Source organism: Anolis sagrei, chromosome 3 (genome assembly GCF_037176765.1).
Source record: "Anolis sagrei isolate rAnoSag1 chromosome 3, rAnoSag1.mat, whole genome shotgun sequence".
Taxonomy (NCBI): domain Eukaryota; kingdom Metazoa; phylum Chordata; class Lepidosauria; order Squamata; family Dactyloidae; genus Anolis; species Anolis sagrei.
This window is the reverse complement of record NC_090023.1, coordinates 81888883-81911444: the sequence shown is the minus strand read 5'-3', so window position 1 is coordinate 81911444 and position 22562 is coordinate 81888883. Positions and strand designations below refer to the sequence as shown.

General features: G+C 38.9%; 1 protein-coding gene across 15 annotated transcripts in view; it reads right to left on the bottom strand.

The window, feature by feature from the left end:
- DMD (dystrophin) overlaps window positions 1-22562 on the bottom strand; it is a 1568405-nt gene that overhangs the window by 1051224 nt on the left and 494619 nt on the right. For all 15 annotated transcript variants that reach the window (XM_067466757.1, XM_067466754.1, XM_060770144.2 and 12 more), the window contains exons 6-7: window positions 14789-14961; window positions 8923-9041 (exon numbers count right to left, since the gene is read on the bottom strand). In XM_067466757.1, coding sequence (XP_067322858.1) covers window positions 8923-9041; window positions 14789-14961 — 292 coding nt within the window. The remainder of the gene's footprint in view (window positions 1-8922; window positions 9042-14788; window positions 14962-22562) is intronic.

The following is a 22562-nucleotide window of genomic DNA, read 5'->3' as shown; positions in this document are numbered from 1 at the left end:
GAAAACTGAAGTTTTCACTAACTTTCTTGTTATTAGGAGAAAGCTGATGTAAGAAAACATTTGATAGTGCATCCAATGAGATACTGAAACTGTAAATGTCATAGTAATTAATGAATCTCCTATCCTGAGAATCATAAAGAAAATTCCAGAAAAAAAACCCACAAGTACTATTCATGGATTAGCCTCTGGATTAAAAAGGAGAAGAGAAAGAATCAACTCATGAAGCATGAAATCCCAGACACATGCACATATTAAATATCAATGCCACATTTATCCATATACTTCTCTACCTTTTCATATTCATATGCTTTTATACGTTTAAGGAACAACTATTAACTAGTGTGATAATTTTTTCAAAAGCAAACAACAGCAAACTGCACTGAAATCTATAACAAACAATTTGAAAAATGGGTTCTTGTGGGTTTTTTCGGGCTATAGGGCCATGTTCTAGAGGCATTTCTCCTGACGTTTCACCTGCATCTATGGCAAGCATCCTCAGAGGTAGTGAGGTCTGTTGGAATTAGGACAATGGGTTTATATATCTGTGGAATGGCTGGGGTGGGGCAAAGAGCTCTTCTCTGCTGGAGCTAAGTGTGAATGTTTCAACTGACCACCTTCATTAGCATTTGAAGGCCTGGCTGAGCCTGGGAAAATCTTTTGTTGAGAGGTGTTAAGAGAGGTGTTTTGTTGAGAGGTGTAATTTGAAAAATGGAGTAATAAAGTAGCACTAAAGAAAAAAAAAGACTATGTAAAAAAAACCCTCAAAGCTGTGTTACAGCTAAAGATTCATTTAAACACATTTTCTTATTTGATATTTATGAGCTTATTTCTTATTGCCCAATTGACCTGTTAGTAACTTAATTATGTATAAAATACTTCATGGTAAGTATTAGAGGTTTTAAAGGAGACATTAAGTTACGTAGTAAGTATTGCATTACCAAAATGCTAAAAATAAAAAGAGATCTTCATATTAGAAGAGAACCTCTGAAATTGCATGTGAATTTGCAAAATGCATCATTAGACAATAATATTCTTTATCATAAGACAATTGAAAAGATGACATTAATGTGTACTAATATTTTGCCCAATATTATTCCCATGAACGCTAAATGATGTGCCTTAGATATGCGTACACTTTCCCCCTCATTGGCTCTCCTGGCTATGTACACTACCAAAAACTGTGCTTAGTGGTGGTAGCTTACAAATTTAGTGGGTTGTACTGAGGGGGTGTAACTGGTGGAATTTGAGCATCCTCCTCCACACCATTTCTAGCATTGCAGAGTGAGACACTGGAAAAATTGTTTGTACCTAGATCTTGTACTTATTGTGTTTGCATTCACTTGGAAAGTTTCCTTGCTCCTTTTTCTTTGTATTTCTAAACTGTATTCCAAAAAGTTCAAGATATGTCTTATGTTACTACAATCCTAAAAATTGGGGACAGAAAAAAATTCAAGTGGAAGGGAATTCTCATTGGGGCAATACCCACATTTTCACCCATAGTAGAACATCTGCTTACTCCTTTAGTAGCTACTAAATGAAAGAGCACTTCAATAGTACCACATTTATCTCAAATGTGGTTTTGACAAAATCTGGGAGTGTTCTGGGGAAAAGATTTAGAAGATATTTTGCTGCATGACCAGAAGTTCAATTATGTGATGGCAGATAAAACTTACTTAATTAAGTAATCAACAGATGAGGCATTGGACCTTGTCCCGTGTGTGTGTGTGTGTGTGTGTGTGTGTGTGTGTGTGTGTGTGTGTATGGGGGGGGGGGGGTAGTGTCATCTAAGTGTGGCATTTAGTCTTGTAGAATTGCAAATCGCTATGTTCTGTATTCATAACTTATCACATGAAATCTGAATTTAATGGTTTACCTGTTATTAAATATTTCATCCTTATCCCATGAGCAAGTGGATTCCCTACCCTCTCTCCTTAAAAGAATTGTGTCTAATGTTGACATTGTGAATGACTGAACTGTAACATTAAAGTCAAAGAAAAATAGCAATCTAAGAAAGTTGTAATATTTCTTACTTTTAATTTAAAAAAAATTAAAAAGGACTGGGGAGCAGCATTATGGCAGAGTAGCAGAGACTCATCGCTAGTTAGGCGACTGTCAATGTGCCTATTATAGACAGCCTATTTGCCCATGTCATGCTATTCAACTCAATCTAGGCAATTCTGACAGCTCTCATCACATGTGTTTTTGGTACTTTAGAAATTGAATAGCATGGATCCTACACTCCTGAGATGATCCCCGAGTCATTTTTCCCACCTCCCTTTTTGGACTGTTTCTAATGTTTACATAACAAATTATTATGGGCAGACAGGAAGTCCACCTGTGTAATGGGATGGGATCTGTCACTTTCCATTGCCTAAATGGATTGTAACTGTTTTAAAATAGGGGTGGGGGTTAGGTTATAAGGTCTATAGTCTAGCACCATGAGATGGTGACAAGTTACATTTTTCACTAACTAATATTTTATCTTGATAACAAACATATATGTTCTCTTCACATCACAGTAAGTTCACAGGCATGGCCATTTAGTAAACAACTGCTTGTATCCGTAAAGATGTACAAAGATAACACAGTGCAATGCATGTGCCTATCTGTATAAGTAAGATTACATGCAGCCACTCGCTGCATATTTGGATTTCAATGTTTCTTTTATGTTTACTCTAATTACATGGAAAGCTTGTAATTCCTGGCCTCCAATCAGTTTGAACCATGTAGAAAAGAGAATTGTGCAAGCTCTGAAAGAAAATTGCCTGGAGGAATGCAATCAGCAGCAGGATGTGACGGTATGGCTAAACAGGATTGGTTATAAGCAACTAGTTAAATTCAGGTCCTGAAAGCTTCCAAGAGAAGCAGTAGAAAATCAGTAAAAATTTCAAAGCCAGCTGCATTCTTACATTCCCAAGGCAGGGTCAAGTCCTGCTTCTTAAACCAAGTTACCAGAAATGTAAAAGACTTGGAACAAAGTCCTGGATTGCTGAATGGCATTGGAATGAACATTCAATCATTACTAAAGCCATTCATACAATGCAAGACATTATGTTTACAAAAATGCCTAAAGATTCAAACCACTTTCCATTTCATGAAGAATGGATGGATTTTTTTCTGTTACTTCAAATAGCTCTTTGGATGGATCTTCAAATGTATTTCTGTCTTCTGGATGGACACAGTTATTGGGGATTATGGCATATAATGTAATTAAAGCTTATAATTTTCTTCAGCTTTTTGATGAAACTTTTTCAAAATTTTCTTCCTGCCACTAAAACATTAAAAGTGATAAGTAAACTTGAGAAAAGTTACTTTTTGTGGAATGCATTTCTTAGAATTACCGCCCAGCACTGATCCTTAGCAATATTGGCTGCAGAGTTCTAGGAGCCACAGTTCCAAAAAGTAACTTTTCCAGAAGGACCCTGGCTAAGGTAACTAATAGCCTTCTCCAGACTTGAGGAGTAAGGACAACAACAGAGACATGCAACAGACCACCCAACTGTCAACAAGTAAAACTGTGAGGGCATAAAGTCAATGAGAGCAAGCATATTGAATTTTGTAGGGGAAAGACTCTGCTGAAGAGCTCTGTTAGAAACAAGCAGGGACTGAAGCATTCCGAAGGTAATTGTATTTGATTTTTCCTTAATGTAAGACAACTTAAACATTCTTCTAGATTGAAAGACAAAACAGAAATCAATGAAAATAGATGCCTAACAAATAAGAAAAGGATTTGAAAGACAGGAAAGTGTACTGTACAAGATCCAGTTTTGAACAGCATGAAAAAGTCATATAAGAGGTTTAGATTCTGGAAAAGATTGTTAAGGAAGTGGTCAACATGGATTTATCAAAAACAAGTCATGCCAGACTAATCTGATCTCTTTTTTTGATAGAGTTACAAGCTGGATAGATGCGGGGAATGCCGTGGATGTAGCGTACTCGGATTTCAGTAAGGCCTTCAGCAAGGTCCCCCATGACCTTCTGGCAAACAAACTAGTCCAATGTGTGCTAGGCAAAACTACAGTAAGGTGGATCTGTAATTGGTTAAATGTACGAACCCAGAGGGTGCTCACTAATGCTTCCTCTTCATCCTGGAAAGAAGTGACGAGCGAAGTGCGGCAGGGTTCCGTCCTGGGCCCGATCCTGTTCAACATCTTTATTAATGACTTAGATGAAGGGCTAGAAGGCAAGATCATCACGTTTGCAGATGACACCAAATTGGGAGGGATAGCCAATAGGCCTGGGTAACAACGCAAAAATTTGTTTCTAAAATCGATTTGTATTTGGGGGGTTTTTTTGTTTCGATATTTAAAATAATTACAAAATTTTCCTTTTAAAAAGTTTGATATTTACGAAATTTCGTAAATGGTAAAAAATTAACGAATCGATTTCCGAAACAATAACGAATCGATTCGTTAATGGCGGACGCGACCGCGAAATACGCTAAAAAACCTCCAAAAACTTTGGAAGCTTCCCTCTCCCTCTGTTCTTGACTGTTGGTGTGATATTATAATTTTTTTTTCACTAATTAAACCATAAAACTGGCCCAGACATGCGGAAATAATAACGAAACGACCTCAGAACAATAACGAAACGAATACAATAATGAAATACGAAGCATTTACAAAACGTGTTTAAAAATTTGTTTTTTTAATAATTGCTCCAGAATGGTTCGTTATCGTTTTGTAATTGAAAAAATTAACGAATTATTAACGAATTACGAATTAACGAAACGAAACCGCCCAGCCCTAATAGCCAATACTCCAGAGGACAGGAGCAGAATTCAAAATGATCTTGACAGATTAGAGAGATGGGCCAAAACTAACAAAATGAAGTTCAACAGTGACAAATGCAAGATACTCCACTTAGGCAGAAAAAATGAAATGCAAAAAAACAAAATGGGGGACAATGCCTGGCTCGAGAGCAGAACGTGTGAAAAAGATCTTGGAGTCCTCGTGGACAACAAGTTAAACATGAGCCAACAATGTGATGTGGCGGCAAAAAAAGTGTCAGGTTTTACAATGTATTGTAATGTAATATAGCTGAATCATGCACTGCTAATAGGCTTCTATTGGAAATGTTGAGTCATGCATTGACTGTATATAGAACTTCATTTGGGGAATGTGTTCTGGCCTAGTCCAGGTGATTGTGAATGATGCAATCCTGGGTATGAGTTGAGTCAATGAGTTGGGAACCAATTGGTGATTGCTATGTGTAAATGAATTGTATATGAGGAAGTCATGTACAATGTATATTTCTCCTTTGTGCTGTGATGTTGTTCGTTGAAGGCTATATGTAATTAAAAGAACCTGTCTGCTAAGACAAGATATAACCGTGTGCTGTGGTAAGTCTGTAATATCATCTAGACTGGGGGAAAGACAATGGTAAAACTGATAATGGCCAGGCATGTGCTCAAGTGTCTGTGTGACTGCAGGCTGTGGGAGCAGTTGGCTGAAAATACTGTGCAGGAAGAAGCTAGATCTAGGGAAGTAATGCTACCCCTATATTCCGCTTTGGTTAGACCACACCTGGAATATTGTGTCCAATTCTGGGCACCACAATTCAAGAGAGATATTGGCAAGCTGGAATGTGTCCATAGGAGGGTGACTAAAATAATCAAGGGTCTGGAGAACAAGCTCTATGAGGAGCAGTTTAAGGAGCTGGGCATGTTTAGCCTGAAGAAGAGAAGGATGAGAGGAGATATCATAGCCATGTATAAGTATGTGAGAGGAAGCCACAGGGAGGAGAGAGCAAGCTTGTTTACTGCTTCCATGGAGATTAGGACAAGGAACAATGGCTTCAAACTACAAGAAAGGAGATTCCATCTGAACATGAGGAAGAACTTTCTGACTGTGAGAGCCATTCAGCAATGGAACTCTCTGCCCCGGAGTGTGGTGGAGGATCCTTCTTTGGAAACTTTTAAACAGAGTCTGGATAGCCATCTGTCAGGGGTGATTTGAATGCAATATTCCTGCTTCTTGGCAGGGGGTTGGACTGGATGGCCCATGAAGTCTCTTCCAATTCTATGATTCTATGATTCTATATATACATATACAGAGGTACAATAAATGACAATGAGGGCTTGATTAGACTTTCGAATCAATTTCCAGTATCAAACTGGAACAATTTTTGTCACATATACACTGCTGTCTCTCACTAATAATATTGACATTGGAGAAAAGGACAGCACTGGATTTAAAAAAGAACTTTTTGGGCCTCTTCTAATTAATTAAAAATTATTGTGCATTCTTTAAATATCATGAGGCATTATTAACTCTCCCTATTGTTTTTCTCTCTCATTGGCTTTCTGCCTCCTACTCATTCAGGTTTTTTTTTCTTTTCTTTACTCACTTGGCCCCAAACTAGGGATCACAAAGTCTTTTGATTGAAAACTTCTGGGCTATGGAAAAAAAGCACAACATAGAATTGTCTGCAGGCTCTGTGAAGAAACAAATCTCCCAGGCCTTCATCCCGCCATGCTCCAAAGAAGATGGTGCATGCCCAGTATCTAAAAATGATACTCCAAGCTTCACACAGATTTTAATTAAATAACACTCATTAATTCATTTTTAAAACAAAATAACCTCCGGGCACATACTGCAGGTTCCCCTCAGAAACCATGCCAAGTTTCAATCACCTAAGTTGTACAGTCTCGGAGACAAGCTAGAAACACACACACATGCTTTGTTAGTACAAGCAAAACAATAGCTACAGCTTGAAATACCAGCAAAACATTCTGTATAGGTTTGCTTTTTGCTCAAAGAAATTGCCTTCTCAAATCAGAGGCAAAAAGGAAAAACCTTAAAGGTAAAGATTTCCCCTTGACATTAAGTCTAGTTGAGTCCAACTCTGGGGGGTAGTGCTCATTTCCATTTCTGAGCCAAAGAGCCAGCATTATCCATAGATGACTCCTAAGTCATGTGACCAGCATGAATGTATAGAATGACCTTACCTTCCCGCCAGAGTGATACCTATTGATCTACTCACATTTGCATGTTTTTGAATTGCTAGATTGGCAGAAGCTGGGAGGTCACCCTGTCCTGCAGATTCAAACCACCAACCTTTTGGTCAGTAATTTCTGCAGCTTAGTGGTTTAACCCACTGCGCCACCATGGCCCCTAATACAGGGTGCAGCAGCATAACTTCCTTTTTCAAAACTTAATAAAACCCATTGTATGAATCAGAATTTTTTTATAATGTAGGTGCATACCTAAAGTTTTGTTTTACATAGTTTTGAAGATCAAATTAGGTAGGTGACGTCCCCCATTCTCCATACACTGAGTAAACCAATTTCTGGCGTTTGTCATGACTCTTGTCAGCATAGCAGGCGTTATGTTGGCAATTTTTTCCTGGATGTTGGTCTTCAAATCTTGTAGGGTCCTTGGATGGTTCACATAAACACAGGAGTTCAAAAAACCCATAGAAAAAATTACAAGGGGCCAAATCTGGAGAGCAGGCCGGCCACTCCAAATTCCCCCTAATTGAGATGAGGCGCTCTGGGAAGTGTTCCCTCAAAACAGCCATCGATGCTCTTGAAGTGTGTGCAGTTGCACCGTCTTGTTGGAACCAAATGTCCCCTAAGTCCAATTCATCTAGCCGTGGGAAAATATTCTGTAACATGTTTACATACCGGTCCAAATTCACTGTCACTGCGACTTCATATTCCTCAAAGAACCAGGGACCAGCTGAGGAAATTGCACACCACACTGTGATTTTAGGTGAATGCAAAGGCCTTTGATGCAATTCTTGAGGATTGTTGTCAGCCCAGTAGTGCATGTTTTGTTTGTTGACAGATCCACACAAATGAAAATGGGCTTCATCACTAAAAAATAAAAATAGCGTCCTCAGGAACGACTTTGAGAAGAACCTCACACGCGTTCCTCCGAGAATTGAAGTCATGTTCAGAAAGTTCCTGCACAATCACCATCTTGTAAGGATGGAAATGAAGATCATCATGAAGAATTCTCCTCACAGAACAATTGGAAAGTCCAAGAGCAGACAAATGTTTGTGTGCAGAACGCTGTGGTGATCGCAACATTGAAGCTCTCACTGTCTCAATGTTCTCAGGTGATCTAATGGGCCGAAGGACTCCAGTTCATCTTGTCGCACTTGCAGTTTGTCTGAATGTAGTGACCCATGTCACAATTGATTTCTGGTCCAGGACAGGGGCCAATGGGGCTAAATTAAAGCGATTCCGAAAGGCGCGCTGGGTTGCGATCACAGAACATCCACTCGAAAAGTAGGCCTCAACGGCAAAAGTACACTCCTCACTGTTCTAATGCATGATGGCGACTGAACTATGTCAGGACAAAACTTTGTATTCCCACCTCTTGAATGAGACCACTAGCGTTCCGCTACGTCTTCAACCGACTGAATGGCACACATTTTAAAAAAGGAAGTTATGCTGCCGCACCCTGTAAAACCTTAATACCGGGACATAAATGATTGAAATCAAACTGTACATTTATAAAGAAAAATCAAATCTTACTCCAAACACTTTCATCAAAACAAATAAACACATGAAATTAATATAAAACAACTGGATGAAGTTCTAATATAAAATGAATAACTGTCTGGTAACTGAAAACTTGATTCACAGTTTTAAAATGCACCGTCTATTAGAAAACAATAACAGCAAACCCAAGCACCTTCAAATAAGGCTATTATATTATCTTGTAAATAAGCCAGAATATACCCTTTAAAATGTAAAAAAATGAAGTGAAAATTCAGAACCTTTTGAAGATTTGAGAAGGCATTATTCTGTGTTACTAAAGAACAGATTGAATTCTAGAGAAATACATTAGAACCAATATAGGTGGTGTTACTATGAAAATGGAAGTGGAAAACCTGGTGCTAGAAAAATAAACTTTTTCCAATAATCTTTGAAGGGAAACAGCTTACAAACAAAATCAGATTTGTACTAACCTTCAGGATCAAGCAGTTTCTCAATTCCCAGGTGTCGTTTGGCTATGTTGAAGGCATGGTCTAATCGCTGTATAGCTGACTGTTGGCAAACCACAGTGTCCCAATCAAACAGATCTGGCCTGAAATGAAACAAAAAGAAAAAAAGCATGATTAATGGAGAAATTATATTACCCTTCATGCTCACTTTTATATTCTGCATATAAGAAAGGTGACTTGAGCTGATGGGAGTCATACATGAAATATTCAATTTTCTGCTTAATATCAAATTAAACATTGAAAACAAGGAATCCAGCTGATATCATTGAAATGCTGTGGACAAGTCTTAAATGTTTTATAGGCAGAGATTAAAGTATATTTTAGATAAACATTCTGGCATCTTGTGCTATTATAGTTACAGTGTTTGCAATAGAAACAATTCTGTTAATATGAAACAACTGTAATTTTAGCTAAGAGTTATCATTAGGAGAAGTAAATTTGTTTTCAAAACTACTGAAGAGGAAATTTAATCACATTTGGACAAACATGTGCACAATCTACTCCACATATAATGCAGTTTGTCACCACATTAGCTACCGTGGCTCAATGCTGTGGAATCATGAGAGTTATAGTTTTGCAAGGTCTTTATTCTTCTCTGCCAAACAGTGTTGGTACCTCGCCACTATAACTCCCATAATTGTAGAACACTGAGTAATTGTGTTGAACTACATTAATTCTACAATGTACCTTGTGTTACCTTTCTTATCCAGCTTTTCTATGCTGCCTGAGAAGTTACTCATAATTTTCCTAGTACCAATGATAGGTAACAGAAAGATTTATGATAGTGGAATGCATGTGATTAGAAACTTTCCTACTTATCAATTCAAATATCAATTATCTTAAAATATTTCAAGAAAAACATATAGAATAATTGGATAGCAGAGAAACTGTTATTAATGTGTCAGTGAACTGCAAACTATCTTTGGGTATCTTCTGGCAGAGAAAAAGTAGGATATAAGTTCTACTACTACTACTACTACTACTACTAATAATAATAATAATAATAATAATAATAACCATCTCCTCCTAACTCTGAGCACCTCAGAAGGGAAGGAGCTTAGTTCATCCCAGTGACCTAAAAGAATCGCTGACTCTTTCTGCCATGGTGAAGAAGAATCAAATGACTGTCAATATTTTAGCATACATTACAAAAAGCCAGAAGTGGTTACTTGGGAGACAGGTACATTAACCCATAGACCCAGTTTTTGCATTCATTTTTGAAAGCAAAAAACTATATATACATGAATATTATATTCATCTACACAGTAATCTTTCCCCTTGCCTGGTTGAGGTGCCTCTATTTTCTGAAAAGAGGGTACTGAACAATCTTCTATCCTTTTCTTCCTTATTCAAAAATTTCTTTCTCAGGGGAGTACTATCACCTACATTTAAAACAAACTGGTCTTTACACTGTGTTATACTGATGGTATGGCCCATGGGTTTGAATGAATTGTATCATATTAAAACCCTATATAAGGAATTGGAGAGATGAAAATCTTCTTACTCATATTTACTTAGCTTTATGCCTGATACTTAGATTTCATTCTCCTGCCTGAAGATTATAATATGATGTTCTGTTTCAGGATTATTAATGGGGTTTCTTTCTATTTCAGTGGGACTTTATTTTTGCAAAATAATGTGAGTGAAGTCTGCTCCATAGTAAAAAGCAGATTGAGTAGTGCCAGATGTAGTATTGAAATATAATGTTGTAGTGGAGCCTACGAGTAGCGATGCTACCAGTAGTGTGGACACTAGAAGGGGAAAATGGGTTACTCAGGAGCAGGAGTCTGATGAGAGCAACAAAGAAAGAGGATCCAGGATATACTTAATGTGCCCACAGATGAGGAGTCATTCTTGGGTTTCTCTTGGGGTGATGGGTTAGAGAGTGATGAAGATGGATATGACGCATTGGACTGGACTAAGGTAAAAGAGGTACAAGCTGTATGTGCGGAACCAACATCCAGTGATACATTCGTGGGGTTTTCTGGTAATGAGGATTGGCAATCGGGGAATATGGCTGAATCTTGGGGGGACCTAAGTCTTGACAGAAGATGGAAACGTTGGAGGGATGGAAATAGGAGTTCACTCGGGGAATCAAGAACAGCTGCAAGGGATAACGACGGGGTGGAGATCGGTTCATCTTCTGAAGATAATGTGTAAGATAAAGTAGGCTCTGAAATGGGGAGTTGGATCGTGCACTGGGTTCTTGTTGCTGCCTATTTCGTGTTGGAATTGGGTCCTGGATCTACAGGTTACTGCTTCCATTCGTGTGTGTTTTGACTCGGCTTGGATTCCCGTGAGTGCTGACTTTTCCCTTCCTTGACTTCAGATTGGTTTGACTATGACACTGACTACATGGACTTTGGGATTTCGCTACTTTGAATTTGGTTTGCTTTGACCTTTGTTTGACTACGCTTTCTTCCCTGCAGCCCTTGTGTTTGTTTACTGTGTATTTGCTGTGCTATTTTGGGGGACTTGCGCAGCACTTTGTTTTAATCCAGTTCTTTTCTCCGGATAATCCAGATTATTGCTTCAGTTAACTCTTTTGAGCCAAGACTGGTTTCTGCTTTTTGAGTTTGGCCAGAGACACTGAGTTAAGTCTCTGAGCCCTTTTTCTTTGCTTAATAAACTTTACTTTGGAACTAATTCTAAGTCTGGCCCTTTAAGGCGTCTGGGTCCCAACATATAATATATGAATAATGACATGCAGAAGGAAAAATTGTTCCTTAAGAAAAAAATATTTTAAAATGTTGATATTCAGAAGATAAAAATTACTTATTTTTCTTGAATTTATTGTGGGAAATTATAGAATCATACAAGAGATCAGGTTCAACTTCTGCCGTATATTCATTAGAAATAACTTCACTAGTTAATTACAGTCAGCTATCCATATCAATGGATTTTGTATCCAAGCATTCAACTAACCACAGCTTGAAAATTTTTGTGAAGCCCTCAAGAAGCAAGCTTGATTTTGCCATTTTGTGTAAGGGATACCATTTTATTATGGGATGAGTATCCATGGATTTGGTATCTATGGGTGAGAACAGGCTGGCCTAGGACCAAACTATGGTTGACACCAAGGGCCCACTGTACTAGAGATGCCCATATTGGATTCAGGTAATTGTTAGAGGTCTAGAGCAGTGGTTCTCAACCTGGGGTCCCCAGATGTTTTTGGCCTACAACTCCCAGAAATCCCAGCCAGTTTACCAGCTGTTAGGATTTCTGGGAGTTGAAGGCCAAAAACATCTGGGGACCCCTGGTTGAGAACCACTGGTCTAGAGTGAATTCACTGAATTTATGGGATTTATGTATGGAGTCTGCTGTAATTAATACTAAACCATTGATTTTGCCAATGAAAAAGAAAATGAGGAAAAGCCACTCTACAAGCAAGAACTTTATTTTATAAGGTCGCCTGAGGGCTGAGAAAAGTGGTATATAAATAAATAAATAAGGGGTTTCACATACTCAGATCCAAGCAAATGTGAGCAGAAAGACACTATAATATAGAGTGATCACTTAATGAAAGAGGACTGGTAATGAGCACTGGTAGTGACACTGAGGGCTCCCTACTACACTCACACAAACAGCCCTCATACAAGCAATTCAAATAATTGGAGAAATGCCTCTAGAACATGGCTCTATAGCCCGAAAAAACCCACAAGAACCTAGTGATTCCAGCCATGAAAGCCTTCGACAATTCAAATAATTGCTTAAAGGTATCAAAACTCAGCAGAACCATGATTTTATATATAGTTAATACACGACTCAGCACTACTTTGAATTTGCAGCTGAATAAGATTGGTGGCAGATGGCACAAAATTAAACATTACTGTGCCAGTAAACAAAAGCTTAAAAAGTGTCTACCTAAAGAAATGAAGCATCACAAATCACTATGTTGGGATGAGACAGTTAAAGCAGCATCTATAGTACTGGAACGCCTTAAAATGTGTTTTGAGACTATTCCCAGAGCTGTGCATCACCCATAAGGCCAATCATTACTGAATACAATTTTCTGACTTATATAATGAGAAGATGGAATAGAAAACAAAGTGAAGTAGCCAGAATTCTTCCAAACAGATTATAAAAGTAACTTAAAGTTATGATTCCCATGCTATTTTCCTCCTTGAAGTTCTCGTAGAAACAGCTGCCTCATCGTTTTCTTTTAAAATGAGAAATTTATCAGTAGTCATTTTCACACTACTTAAAGAAGCAATTATTTTTACTTTTAAGTCTCTGCTCTGAAAGTAAGAGCTTGGAGGACTGCATTTCAGTTCTAACCACAGAGATAATAGAAATTTTGCAGCTATGTACTCAAATTACTGTTATACTAATATGTAAGCTGCATAATGCTAGGGGTTTTTCTTGGGCTAAGCTTAAGGTCGGTCTTGCTAGTTTCAAGAACTTAAATAATAAATTAAGGATTGCTGTGTTGTTGCTATGAAGGTATGTATTTAAATCACTATCCTGTTATTAAGTTTCTTGCAAAATATTAACTAATTCTTGATGCGATTATACACAGGCACAAGGGCGGCTGCCAAATGCCCCAGGATATTTCTCCACATTCCCTCAAGTAGCTTGAACAATACATTTAACCCTCTGCCCATTAATTTTTTTTAAAAAAGGATTATTTTGCAGTGGTTTGAGAGCAAGGGCAGATAAAATAGGGGAATGCAAAAGGAAAGAAATGCTTTGCCATGGTACTGACATGCCACCCTGTTAATAAGGCTCTCAAGTTCATAGGAATCATGGCCTTGATTGCCTTCTGTCCAGAACCTTTGGTTGGAGTTGATATTTGGCTCTTCTCCTGTGTTTCCAAGTGGTGCACATGAGAGAAAACAGATGCCCCCATTATACACAGAACATTGTTATTGAAAACTACTGTGATTGCCCCATAAAGAAGAAACATGTAAGTCTCAACACTGTCACTTAACAATGGCCAAAAAGATTGTGGATGCTTTAGTTGTGGAATAAAGAACATCAAAAGGACACAGAAGAAAGTATAAATTGGGTTGGATATAAAGTAGAATCTGATTATCCATGGTAGATGGATACCTGAAAAGGAAATAATTTATTAAGCTATATTATGATCTTGTGAAGTCAATTACCAAAAAGCTAAAAAATTGCTACAATTTTAGCAATCTTCAGCAATTTAAAAAAGCACATAAGCCCTCTGAAAGATTTCCCCAAGTATTTTCCATAGAAGGACTTAATTGTTAGCATTTGGGAAGCCAACTATTAACAATGGTCCTGTTAATAGTTAGCTTCTTGGATGCTGATCTGATGACTTTAAGAAATATGTTTATACAAATACGAGAGCTCCTAATGGCGTGTTTTGGTTGAGAAAAGGCAAAAATGTGGTGGTGCAGCTGGAGACCTCATTGTCATTCTCTCTATGCCAGTGGTTCACAACCCTTTGGGCCTCCAGGTGTTTTGTACTTCAATTTCCAGATATCCAGCCATCTTACCAGCTGTTAGGAATTATGGGAGTTCAAGTCCAAAACACCTGGAGGCCCAAAGGTTGGGAACCACCACCCTATGCTTACAATAAATTTTAAGAAAGCTACACTCGGGTTCAGTGGTTATTAGCCATTCCACAATAGCATGTATTATCTGTGTGTACAGGCAGAAGACATTTGTTGGGAGTAGCTGGAAATGATCAATAGAAGATAGCTTACAAATCTTTCTTTTCACTCCATTTTTTATTTTTACCTTTTTCAGAAACCTCTTGCTGGACACTGCTGGGAATTTTTTTTTTTTTGCCCTGGATGAGACAGACAAACTATTAAAACAAACAAACTTTGCAATTGAATTTTTAAAACACATATCCTACCTGTGACTATGGATAAGTGCATTGAATGCCAAGCCATCGGACCAGCTATTGGTGAAATTAATAACATTGACCTGTGGATAGTTCTGAGTTGATTGACGAACCCAGCTCAACAAGATCTTTTCACTGTTTGTCTGCTGCAGTCCTGCCATGATGTTTTTCATTACATCTTTGACCTATGTTAGAAGACAGAATTTTACACAGCAGCTCAGCTGATTTATCACAGACAACTCATTTCCCCTCCTATAGTCAAGCCCGGGGTGGTAACGGCCGACAGGGAGCTCTGGCGTAGGCTGGTCCATGAGGTCACGAAGAGTCGGAGACGACTGAACGAATGAACAACATAGTCAAGCCCAGCCTTTTAAAAAAATTCATTCTGATTAGATAATCAGCACAGTGTGATGTGACATCAGAAAATACCCGTGAAAGGATATAGAAAGGACAGTATTTGTCTAGGAAAACAAAGTTTTAATACAAAGAAAAAAGAATTGCTTTCTCCTTTATAGGAATATGCAAAAGAATTTATAATTTAATTACTGTGTTAATGCTTAATCTGTATTCTTGATAGATAATGAATACAATCAATAACCATGCTGCTTTTTGCAGAATTATTGGAGGAACAACCCCTCATGCCTTCCAAAAATTTATTCCAGCAAGTTGTTGAAACCTCTAGAATGCATAGGATGTAGGTAAAAGAAGGAAAAGGTTAGGAATGGGCCTAAAGTACATTTAGAACATTTGTATCTTGTCCCATTCTCGATCTCTGAAGAGAGACTCAAGGCAGTTTGCTTTGTTCATGGAATAGGGATGAAATCCAACTTGTTTAAAAATGTAAATATGCTTGTAGAAACTATTAGCTACCACTGTTCTGTTTATAGTTTTACTTTTAAAGGTTAGTCATATAATGGATATGGAAGGAAAGAAAGGAAATGCAATCATTTTTGTGTTGTATTATTTATTTATTTGCTTATTTATTTATTTACATTATTTCTATCCCACCTATTTCAGCCCGAAGGCGACTCAGGGCGGTATACACAGTCGGCACAATTTGATGCCGAAACAAAATATTTATTTATTTATTTATTTGGGGTTCTTGTACCCCGCCCTTCTCACCCCGAAGGGGACCCAGGGCGGCTTACAGCTGCAAGGCGCACTTAGACGCCTGCTACACAAACAATCATCACAAAAAATATAACAGTACAAATTCCCACAATTCAACATTATCCAATAAAATCAGTAAAATGATAAAATCAGTAAAAAACAATACAAACCTGGATCTTCCTCCTACCCATCAGTGTACAATTAACTCAAAGATCTGTTTTGGTTCCATTTCGACAATCCTGCCGATCTTACACATCTGATTGTCTTATTTGGTTGTCATTGTCTAATTGCCTGGTTGCCCAAAGGCCTGGTTCCACAGCCATGTCTTCACCCTCCTCCTGAAGGAGAGGAGGGTTGGTGCTGTTCTGATTTCCCCCGGGAGTGAATTCCACAGGTGGGGGGCCACCACTGAGAAGGCTCTGCTTCTCGTCCCCACCAGCCTCACTTGTGAGAGTGGTGGGGTCGAGAGCAGGGCCTCCCCAGATGATCTCAAACTCCGAGGTGGGACGTAGAGGGAGATACGTTCGGACAGATACACTGGACCAGAACCGTATAGGGTTTTGTAGGTTAAGACCAGCACCTTGAATTGTGCTCGGAATTGAACCGGCAGCCAGTGGAGCTGGCACAACAGGGGGGTGGTATGCTCCCTGTATGTCGCTAAATACATACACTGATAAAGCAAAAACATCATTTATTAATTATTTTATTATTATTTTTCCCCACCATGTTCTTCTGTAATGATTCCTTTTCTCCCTCTGTTAAATGGGCATTTATGAGCAAAAACCTTTTGCTCCTGGAAGTAGAATGTTATACCTCTGTCAAGTATAGATACCCAAGATCAGTTGAACAGTTGGCAGTTGAGGCAGAAAGCTCCACAAGTATTTATTTTCTATTCAATGGCAGTAAAAGCCATTATAAAATGTGCAGAAACATTCTGGCACATTTCCACAAAATTTAAATCAACTGCCAGAGGTGTGTACCATGCACCCTGGTAAACTACCAGCAGCCATGACTAGCTAATGGTAAAGAATGCTAATAACCGAGTCTGTTGATCTTTGACTGAATACAGGAGTAGGCAATTATGTAATATCCAGGGGCCAATCCTGTACAAGACCTTTTAGCCGAGCCATTCCATATCAGTGTAAGCCAAAATACCTTCACTTCACTCTGCAGTTTCTTTCAGAACACATACAGAAGAGACATCACATCACTCTCCATTGGAATTTTTCAGAGTGATTACAGACAAAAACAGATATTTGGGAGTAAAGGCAATCCCTGAATTACAAACATCAGACTTACAAATGACTTATAGTTAAGAATGGGGGAAAGACAACAGGAAGTGACAGAGACAGAAAGGGGCATAGACAGCAAAATAAACACACAGGGGTGACTGTTAACCCTTCCCTATGCTACCCAAAATGATGATAGCTAGCTAGACAGACAGACAGACTTTAAAATGTATCTTTCTGACTAACATCCATAACTTGGGGATTGTCTGTAGTACAGGGTTCTGGAGTACATCTGAATATATTTTCATGCATTTTCACATGTTTTTTACAAAAGTATTTGGAAATCATATTGTTTTTAATTTGCAGGATGAGGAGCTTAGGAAGCCACAAAAGTGGAGCCCATAACTTACAACCAGCTTGTGTGTTCTACCAGCTGGCCTAGTTTTTCCTATGGTCATTTCAGGACTTACAGCTGAGAATATATCCTATCTGATTTGTCATCGAACCACTCCTTTGGGCTCCATGCAAATATACTATTTGCCAAAATATATGATCTTGTGCTTTTCTTTTCTAGTTTTGGCCAAATAGCTTAACCATTAGTTTGTCCCATCAAATATGAGGTCTTCCCAATCTCATCTCCATTTATAGCAATGCAGCCCTGTACACACTGCTCATTTTTCATCCATTTTGTTTTCTTCAAGTTCATTGCCAGTCCTACTGATTTTGGGAGTCGTGCTAGTTGCTGGAGATCATGTTGCAAATCTTCTGGATTTTTGATGAAAAGAACACAATTGTCTGTGAAGAGGAGATGAGAAAGTTGTTCACTGTCAATTGAAACCCGACCTTTAAATTTAATTGTTTGGAAGAGGCTTTCCAAAGTTGCTGCAAATGGCTTCTGGCAATATGGTATCTCCTTGATACACTCCTTTGTTTATTCTTATATGACACACTTCTAACAGTTTTATATCCATTGTACATGTTTTTATGATGTTCACATATGCTGAGCTTGCAACAGCTTGGCTCAGAGCATTAAGGGTAGCATTTATCTTAACTGAGTCAAAGGTCTTTTGTTAATAAATGAAAGCAAGACAAACCAGAACTCAATATTCTCTGCTTTTTTCCAGTAGCTGTTAGACTGCGTCAATATGATCGAGGGTGGAGTAGCCGCATCTGAAGCCTGATTGCTCTCTGTTGATTTCCACATCTTGAGATATTCTTTGCAGCAGGATCCTTGTGAACAGTTTATGTTATAGTAGAGTGTGCTGAGCAAGCTACAACAAGTAGTAGAAGGGCAAAGAGAGCTGCTCAGGTGTTGGATCAAGAGCAGCAAAGAAAGCGAATTAGAGAAATATTCATGACAACTACAGATACTGAGTCGTTCGAAGGGTTTACAGATTCTGAAATGGAAGAAGAGGGAGAGGAAGGTAGAGGTTTGAAGCGGGTTACTTGGGATCAAAGCTCTGATGACTCTGAGGAAGAGAGGGAAAGGAAGCGGATCCGTGAAATACTTAGTACTTCAACCGAGGAAGAGGACTTCATGGGGTTTACGGGGAGTGATGGGACTGGGAGTGAGGATGGACTAGATTGGATCCATGTATAGGAGATCAGGGACATATGTAGTCAACCCACCTCAAATAAGGAGTTTGAGGGGTTCACGGGAGACTGGCAACCTGGAAATACATGGGGTGATCTAAGTCTTGACAGACACTGGAAGAGCTAGAGGGACGGGCGTTGGCGGGCAGCTGTGGAAGCAAAAGCACCTGAGAGCGATGACGACAGGGTGGGGTCCAGCTCTTCCTCTGATGAGGAACTATAGGATAAAAGGAGTCTAACTATTGAAACTTTGCAGTAGGCAAAGAGTTGCTTGGGCTTGGGTCTTTGTTGCAGCCTTTACTGTCGCCTTGGGTCCTGGGACTACAGATCGTTGTGCTTCCGTGTTTCACCTGTCTGGAATCCTGTAAGTGCTGATTTCTACTCGTGCTGACTCCGGATTGCTTCCTGACTACGACATTGCGTTTTGGACTTCTACTACAACTTTTGGACGTGTTTTGACCCTGGACAGTTTTCTGACCTCGTTTTTGCCTGCTCCCACCTTGCTTTATCGTGCTTTGTGAACTCTGTTATTTTCAAGCGGTTTGCTGAAGGTTTTTGTTATAGCAGATTATATCTCTGTATAATCCATATTATTCTCCAGTTGAGTTTTTTGACTAGCAATTGCTACAGATTTTGGTTTGCTGCTAGACTCACTGAATTCAAGTGTTTCTATGCTATTTTTTGTTTGTTAATAAACTCTGTTTGCACCTTCTACATGTTTGGCATTGCTTAGGCTTCTGGTTCACAACAGTTTATATAGTGATAAAGGAATATAATAGGACAGAGTTGCTAAGGTTTTTATGTGTTTTCTTTCTTCATTAGAAGTATGGTTTCAGATGTTGTCCAATCTTTAGGTAAGATGGCACTTCGCAAGAATTGTGTAAAACATTTTGTGATCACTTTTTGAGGATTATAACCTCCCGTCCTTTCCTGGGCATTTATCTAGCTTAATTTTACTTATCATCTACTTTACTCAATACTACTATCAGGATTTCTTCCATCTCAACATGTGGTTTGACTTCAACTACCTGCACTTTGAAATTGTATAAGTTATTATAGAAGTCTTTGCATATCTGTTTCATTTCCAATCTATTTGTTACAGGCATTCCATTTTCATTTTTAGTGCAGTTGGTAGCCTTTTCTTCATTTGCAGCTGCTTTTCCTCTTTTAAAAGACTTTTTTGTTCCCTGCAGCCTCTCTTAATTGCATAAACCTATATTCATCATAGTCCACCTGTTGGCCCTTTTGAATTTTGATGCAAAGATTTCTGTACTCCTCCTCTTTTGCTTTGCCATCTGCTATTTGCTAAGCTCTGACTGCCATTAAGTGTTTTGTGTCTGGTTGGATTCTTCTAATCTTTTTTGGAGGAATCAATTCGCTTGAAAAATCAATTGTCTTTTTAACTTTTTTCACAAACATTTCAGAATCTTTGTTGGCATTGGTGCTTCAGATCGAGAAATTTCTTGATCAATTTCTGAGAATATTTAATACTATTCAAAATTTGTTGCTTGTTGTTAGCAAAAAACATGAATCATGTCTTTTATAAATATGTATTGCATTTAATTTTCACCTGAATTACCCTTCCACAAGAAATGAGGAGATAAGAAAAGATGAAATAAAAGAAGATCAGACAAGAGGCTACTACATTTAGGTGATGGATGCACTGATGTTGGTGAAGAGAGGGGTATGGCCAAACAATCAATGTCTTGCTCAAATCAAGAACCTCTCAAAACTTCATATGATGCCCTTCCTCTCTGCACAGAATCATAGAATCATGGAATCAAAGAGTTGGAAGAGACCTCATGGGCCATCCAGTCCAACCCCCTGCCAAGAAGCAGGAATGTTGCATTCAAATCACCCCTGACAGATGGCCATCCAGCCTCTGTTTAAAGGCTTCCAAAGAAGGAGCGTCCACCACACTCTGGGGCAGAGAGTTCCACTGCTGAACGGCTCTCACAGTCAGGAAGTTCTTCCTCGTGTTCAGATGGAATCTCCTTTCTTGTAGTTTGAAGCCATTGTTCTGCGTCCTAGTCTAGAGGGAAGCAGAAAACAAGCTTGCTCCCTCACAATATTCCAGGTGTGGTCTAACCAAAGCGGAATAGAGGAGTAGCATTACTTCCCTAGATCTAGACACTATGCTCCTATTGATGCAGGCCAAAATCCCATTGGCTTTTTTTGCCGCCACATCACATTGTTGGCTCATGTTTAACTTGTTGTCCACGAGGACTCCAAGATCTTTTTCACACGTACTGCTCTGGAGCCAGGCATCGTCCCCCATTTTGTATCTTTGCATTTCGTTTTCCTGCCAAAGTGGAGTATCTTGCATTTGTCACTGTTGTACTTCATTTTGTTAGTTTTGGCCCATCTCTCTAATCTGCCAAGATCTTTCTGAATTCTGCTCCTGTCCTCTGGAGTATTGGCTATCCCTCCTAATTTGGTGTCGTCTGCAAACTTGATGATCATGCCTTCTAGCCCTTCATCTAAGTTATTAATAAAGATGTTGAACAGAAGCGGGCCCAGGAGAGAACCCTGCGACACTCCACTTGTCACTTCTTTCCAAGATGAAGAGGAAGCATCGATGAGCACCCTCTAGGTTTGTCCATTTAATCAATTACTGATCCACCTCACCGTAGTTTTGCCTAGCCCACATTGGACTAGTTGTTTGCCAGAAGGTCATGGGGGACCTTGTTGAAGGCCTTACTGAAATCCAGGTACGCCACATCCACGGCATTCCCTGCATCTATCCAGCTTGTAACTCTATCGAAAAAAAAGATCAGATTAGCCTTGATCAGATTAGTCTTGGAATGACTTGTTTTTGATAAATCCATGTTTGCAGACCACTTCCTTAACAATCTTTTCCAGAATCTTGCCTGGTATCGACGTGAGGCTGACCGGACGGTAATTGTTTGGGTCATCCTTTTTTCCCTTCTTGAAGATAGGGACCACATTGGCTCTCCTCCAATCTGCTGGAACTTCTCCCGTTCTCCAAGAACTCTCAAAGATGATTGTCAATGGTTCCGAAATGACTTCTGCTAGTTCCTTCAGTACTCTTGGGTGTAGTTGATCTGGCCCTGGGGACTTGAACTCATTTAGAGCGGCCAGGTATTCCTGGATGACTTGTTTCCCAATTTGGGGTTGGATGTCCTCTAATCCCTCATCCACTCCATCTTGCTGAGGTTGAAGATGACCTTCTTTTTGTGAGAAGACTGAGGCAAAGAAGGCATTAAGTAGTTCTGCCTTATCCCTACCCCCTGTCAGCATTGCCCCATCTTCTCCTCGAAGAGGCCCTATCGCCTCCTTGTTTTTCCTTTTTCTACTGACATAAGAAAAGAAGCACTTTTTTTAAATGTCCCTGGCAAGCCTGAGCTCGTTTTGTGCTTTAGCTTTGCGGACCTTTTCCCTACAGGTGTTGGCTATTTGTTTGAATTCTTCTTTGGTGATTTCTCCCTTTTTCCACTTCTTGTGCATGTCTCTTTTGTGTCTTAGCACAGTTAGAAGTTCTTTGGACATCCATTCTGGCTTCTTTGCACTTGTCCTGTTTTTTCTCTTTGTTGGCACAAATTCGTTTATCAAGAATTCCATTTTTTTAAAAAAAACAAACTAAAAATGGCTCACATGGGCAGCTGACATAGTGGTACTTTTACTTTCAGATAGTTTATGGTACCCAAATTTTGTTTCATGCATGGAATTCTTAAAATATTGTATACAATCATCTTCAACTTATGTGCATAAAGTATGCATGTGTAGACTTGGGTTCCATCTCAGAGATAGCTCATTGTGCAAATAAAAGTATTCCAAAATTTGGAAAAAAAATCAAAACCCCAAATACTTTTGGTTCCAAGCATTTTGGATAG